At 49.8% G+C, this 6,000-nt stretch overlaps 1 protein-coding gene across 1 annotated transcript; it reads left to right on the forward strand.

Annotated features, from left to right (window-relative positions):
* Positions 1-4,983: 4,983 nt before the first annotated feature.
* LOC308239544 (melanoma-associated antigen B4-like) lies at positions 4,984-6,000 on the forward strand (the record flags this gene model as incomplete). The annotated part of the gene is made up of 1 exon (XM_080652320.1): positions 4,984-6,000. The coding sequence occupies one exon, from the start codon at positions 4,984-4,986 to the stop codon at positions 5,998-6,000; it is 1,017 nt and encodes a 338-aa protein (XP_080508446.1).

Below are 6,000 nucleotides of genomic sequence, written 5' to 3' on the forward strand. Positions count from 1 at the left end.
GTGAGGGCATGTGCGGGGGGAGCGGGGGTAGAGAAGGCTGGGGGAAGGTCAATTGGGGGAAAAAAGGAGACATGTACTACTATTTGTAATACTTTAAACAATAATAAAAAGAAAGTTAACCCTTTGCAACTTCCCTAAGTCTGGCTGGTGAAGAGAGAAAGAATGTGTCAGCTTTCTTTCCTCTGACAACAGTTTTCTAATCTTACATCACTCATGAAGTGGGATCCATTTTCTGCAAGATTTGAAACAGGGAAATTGCTCAAGGGTTTGCAGGGAGGTGGCATTTCCCAGGAAGCCTTTAATCAAGAGACAGAAGCCAAGAGGAGGACTGCCATGAAAGAGGGCCGAGGAAAGCACGCCAAAATAGAGGGGCCGAGCAAAAACCTAAGGAGGGTGACCTCCGTGCAGAAGGAGTCCGAGGCTCTGATAGATAAGGTGAAGGCTGTAAATGAGGAAGAGCAGAAGGATTCAGCCAGGACAGTAAGGTCCTCGAGAGACGCGTCCCTGTTGGCTCTTTTGGAAGGGCCATGATCACATGGCTAAAGCCTGACTCCAATTTGGAATGCTCAGAGAGAGGGATTGTGATGTAAGATGAGCAATGTCAGGAAAGCACAGGGCGGAGTGACGGGACTGGTCATCTCTCAGAGTGAGGGCCCTGATGTGGACTACGGGTAGCCCGCACAGCGTAAAGGAGGTCGCACAAAATCTCTCTGCTGTCATCCCTGCAGAGCCCCTGGCAGAGATGTCAGGCTGCTGAGAGTCTCGGAGGCCTCACGGACATCAGGGCCTCTGACTAACCCGAGCGGTTTCCATTTTGCAGAGGGAGGTCATGCGTCTTTTTTAAAAAAAATATATATCTTTATTGATTTCAGAGAGGAAAGGAGAGGGAGATAGAGATAGAAACATCAATGATGAGAGAGAAACTAGAAGGGGCTCTCTAGAGGGTCCAGCACTGTGCTTAGTCCTGGGAGACGCAGAAGAGCAGGAATCCACGCATTCCACCCGTGTGTTCTCAGGGAGGAATCCAAGGCCAGGTTTGCAGAGACAGGAGGCTTGCACATCACAAACCACCTCAAAGCGAGGCCACTCAGTGCCAAGTGAGAGCATGTCTCTCACAAATGGAGGCTCCGTAGCCCCGCCCCCTTCAGGCCTATGAGGCCCAGGGCCCCGCTTCAGAGGCAGGGTGTCCTCACTGCCTGCCTCCCTGGGTCTCATGGGAGGGAGGACTTTGTGGGGGCCAGGCCCACCCGCTTCAATAGAGGGAGGAGTCCAAGCTCTGCAGACACAAAAGTGGGGAGGCTGAGTGAGGACTTGGGGCCCATGGACCCCTAAGCCCTCTGGCTCCCGGCATCAGGCGCACTCTGGACAGCCCTGCCTCGGGAAAGGACCCACGACTTCCATTTGGGCTTCGAGGACCTTCCAGCAGGTGCGCAGGTGTGGTGGTTGTACTGGCTTCGAGTCAAGGTGAGGCCCTATCTGCTAACCACGGAAGCCAGGTACCCGCATAACGAACGTGGATCCCCTATCCCTCCCCTGCAGTGAGCCATGAAACTGAATGGGGCCTGGGAGGCGTTGGGGGGCCTTGCTAGGGAGTAGCCCGATCCTGCTGACGGAGGACCCCTAGGCCCCAAAGGGATTCAAGATGAAGGCCGGGTGATTCAGAGCAGCCCTCTGTCCGTGAAAGGGCCACGTGGGGCAGCAGCCCATGCACTCAGCTCTAGGGAGCGCCCCGCCAAGGAAATAAAGAGCGACCCAGCCTCCTCTCTAGCGGTCACCCCGCCACACTCTGTCATGGCGGCCGGGAGCAGAGCCGGCAGGCCGCGGTGACCCTTATTCCTCAGGTGGTGTCTCAGACAGGTTAGGGCCTTGGTTTATTGGAGGAGGGCACTAAGAGGGACCCAGTCTCTACCGGGATTCAGGGTTGTTACACTGAGGGAGGCTGTGGGAGTCACCCCTGGGAGACTAGGGCTTGTCGCCATCTTGATTGGCACTCACTCCTTCCCAGGCCATCTCAGGGAGGTGACTGGTCAGGTCAAAGCGGGCAACCACAGGTCAGCGGAGGGAGAATTTCGTGTTATGCCAGGTCTCAGCAACAGGCCACTGAGCACTGTGGGGATGTGCCACCCCATACCAGTGGGGCCACAAGGAATCCTCCCTGCCTTAGCCAGTGTGCCCCCTGGTTAGATGGTCGGCCTGCACCAAAGTGTCCTGGAGTCGGCAGAGGTCATGGGCAGGTACCTAAGTGGAAGGTCGATCCCTTGCCCGGTTTGGTTCATGCAGGAGGCAACCAATGGATGTGTTGCTCTCATGTCAATGCCTCTCTCTCTCTCTCTCTCTCTCTCTCTCTCTCTCTCCTCTCTCCTCTCTCTTTCTCTCTTTCTCTCTTTCTCTCTTTCTCTCCTTCCCTCCCTCCTTCCACTCTCTATAAAAATCAATGAAAAAACTATCCTCCAATGAGGATTTACAAAACAAACAAATAAAAAAAGAGTCCTCTCTGTTTTCAGCTCTAGCACACCTCAAGGATAGATGTCAGGCAGAAGTGTCATCAGTCCTCACTCAGGGGTAGCAGGCAAGTGAGAGCCTTGGTCAGAGGGGAGCTGCTCCAGGCCAGCAGAGGGAGAAATGCTGACCACAGCATGCGTCCAATTTCCACCTCAGATAGGGATCCGGTGATTTATATAATATTGCCAAATTTTTATTTTAGGCATTAAAGACCTTGATGTTAAGAATTATCATCCACTAATATCATTTCTGAAATGTTTCAGAATCAATGAATTGCTTTTAAAGTCATCTGAATTTCTTTTAATCCACGTTGCTAAAAACTAGTAAAACTTCATTGCTGCGGGGGGGGGGGGGGGCGGGAAATGAACCACCTATCCTAGAACCTCAAACTGTTTTCCACAACCCCCACTCTCGGGAGACCACTTTCAGTCAGATAAAGTGATCTTCATTTCCTCTTACTGAGACTCACATAGGTTGGCTGTTACTGTGAGGAGTTCTCTCCTTGTAGTCCAATGGAGGAACCTGAGAGGCCTTTCAAGAACCACATCCCAAGGCACCTCAGGGAAGGACTGTCAGTATGCATCCCCCTTCACTTCTTTTTTAAAATATATATGTATTGATTTCAGTGAGTAAGAGGGGAGAGAGAGAGAGAGAGAGAGAGAGAGAGAGAGAGAGAGAGAGACATCCAGGATCAAGGATGTGAGAGAATCACTGACCGGCTGCCTCCTGCATGCCCCACACTGGAGATTAAGCCCACTTTCCAGGCCTGTGCCCTGACCGGGATTCGAACAGCATCCTCCTGGTTCCTAGGTCGATGTTTAACCACTGGGCCACGCTGGGTGGGCTCCCCCTCACTTCTTTACATCAGGTCTAAGAAAGGTGTGATTCTTAATCTGAAGGTCCAGCCACAAGTCAGCCGAAGGGGAGTGGTGTGAAGCCTTACAAGGAGCTTGACTGACAGCTGGGAATCCAAATGAACTCAGGACACAAAGGACCCCACTAAGCTGTCAGCTCTGGGTGTTCCCCTGATATGGAGGTGCACTGAGGCCCCCCTCCAGTTCCTTTTCTTCTGAATCCCGGGGAGCATTGAGATGTCCACATCAGAGTAGCAGAGGGGAGGGCGCCCGGGCTCTGCCCAGAGTTGACATAACACTGAAGATGAACCAAGAGGACCCCACATCCCAGAAGAAAGGGAGCCACGCTTAAATCACCTATTGCCACCTTAGTAAAGGCAAGGCAAGGCTGGGAGGATGTAGCTTGAGACTCACTCTAAAACAGTGGTTCCCAACATGGGGCATATGCCCCACAGGGGGGGCAATTTGAATTTTAAGGGGAGCAATTGGAGAATGAGTTATTAACAGTGAATTTTTTTTGCATTTCTTATTGTTCTAGGGGCCTCATGTACAGTTAAATATATATTGTGACATCTTTATGCATTTCAGTTCTCTATTATATGTTTTAAAACTTTATTTGCTGTTTTTTCACATCTCTTCATATTACTTTTTTTTAAACAATTTCTTAGTGATTTACTCCTTGGTACTTCAACTGTCCTTTCGTTCTTTTATTTTTCTCTTTCATTGATGCCATGTTCTTTGGGAGCTTGTGTAGACCAAGTGAATGGCCTTTTAGTCTTCTTCCACATGAAAAGGAGCTCACTTTTTGAATAATAAGAAATATATGTCACGGGAGGGGGGCATTAGGATTTTAGAGATGCTTAGGTGGGGCATGGCCAAAATAAGGTTGGGAACCACTGATCTAAAGGTTCTGTGATTCCACTGTGGGATTCTTTTTAAAATATATGTCTTTATTGTTGAAAGTGTTACAAATGTCCCACTTTATTTCCCCCGTTGACCCTCTCCACCCTGCTCCCACCCACCCCCAAGGACTTCACCTCACTATTGTCTGTGTCCATATAAGTTCCTTAGTTAATCTCTCCCAACCCTCACAGCCTGCATCCTTCCCTCTGAGATTCCTCAATGTGTTCCATGCTTACATGTGTCTAGGTCTATTTTGTTCATCAGTTACTTTTTTCATTAGATTCTACATATAAGTGAGATCATGTGATACTTGTCTTTCTCTAACTGACTTACTTCACTTGGCATAATACTCTCCAGGTCCCTCCATGCTGTCCCAAGGGTAAGACATCCTTCTTTCTTACAGCTGCGTGGCATTCCATTGTTTAAATGTACCAGAGCTTTGCTTTTCATGTACCTACTGATGGGCACTTGGGCCATTTTCAGAACTTAGCTATTGTAAATAGCTGTGAACATAGGGGTGCATATATTCCTTCTAATTGGTGTTTCAGAATTTAGAACAGGAGCCTTGTGGGATCCTATAATAGCACCCAGCAGCCTTCAAAAAAGCCAAGGGGGAAGCTACCTGTTGAAGGGGCTCACATCATCTCTTTCTCCATCCCTCAGGTGCCCAAAGCAGCTGTCCATTCGCTCACACAACTGTCTGCTGTCCTGAACAACAGCCATCATGCCTCGTGGTCATAAAAGCAAGCTCCGTGCTCGGGAGAAACACCGACAAAACAGAGCTGAGAAACAAGGTGATAAGAGTGCTCAGGCCCCTGCAGGAGAGGAAGGAGAGGCCGCTTGCTCCTCCTCTTCCATTTTGGGGGATGGTCCCTCAACCTCCACTGGTGCTGGCACTCTCCAGGCACCTCCGAGTACCCCAGCCACCTCCAGTGCCGCTGAAGGTGCTTCAGGTGGAAGATCTGCTGTAAAAGCCAAAGGCCAGGTTCAGAAAAGTAAAAAAGCCTCCCGGGCCTCAACTTCCACTGAGAGTTCTGGCCAAGATCTTCTAACTCAGAAGGCAAATTTGTTGGTTCATTACCTGTTGTGTCAACATAAAAAGAAGGAGCCCATTAAAAAGGGAGACATGCTGAAGATCATCCACAAGTGGTTCAGGAAGGACTTCCCTGAGATCCTCAGGAGAGCCTCTGAGCGCATGGATCGGTTCTTTGGCCTGGAATTGAAAGAAGTCAAGCCCAATGGTAATTACTACACCCTTGTCGACAATCAAGATGAGAGTGTGAGCAGCGGCTTCAGATTTCCTAACAAAGGGATTCTGATGCCTATCCTGGGTTTTATCTTGTTGAATGACAATTGTGCCTCTGAGGAGGAGATCTGGGAATTCCTGAATATGATGAGTGTCTATGATGGAAAGACTCACTTCATTTTTGGGGAGCCCAGGAAGCTTATCACACAAGATTTAGTGCAAGAAGAATACCTGGTGTACCAGCCAGTGCCCAACAGTGATCCTCCACGCTATGAGTTCCTGTGGGGTCCAAGAGCCCATGCTGAGACCAGCAAGCAGAAAATCCTCGAGTTTTTCTCCCTGCTCAATAATAATATCCGCACTACTTTGGCATCCCATTTTGAAAGGGCTTTGAAAGAAGAAGATGAGAGAGCCCAAGCCAGAGCCCAAGCTGCACCCATGGCTGCCACTCCTCCCAAGGCCAGTGGGTGCTCCGGGGCCACATCCAGCCCCTAA

The sequence above is a fragment of the Plecotus auritus genome, assembly GCF_963455305.1.
Source record: "Plecotus auritus genome assembly, chromosome: X".
In the NCBI taxonomy this organism is placed as follows: Eukaryota; Metazoa; Chordata; class Mammalia; order Chiroptera; family Vespertilionidae; genus Plecotus; species Plecotus auritus.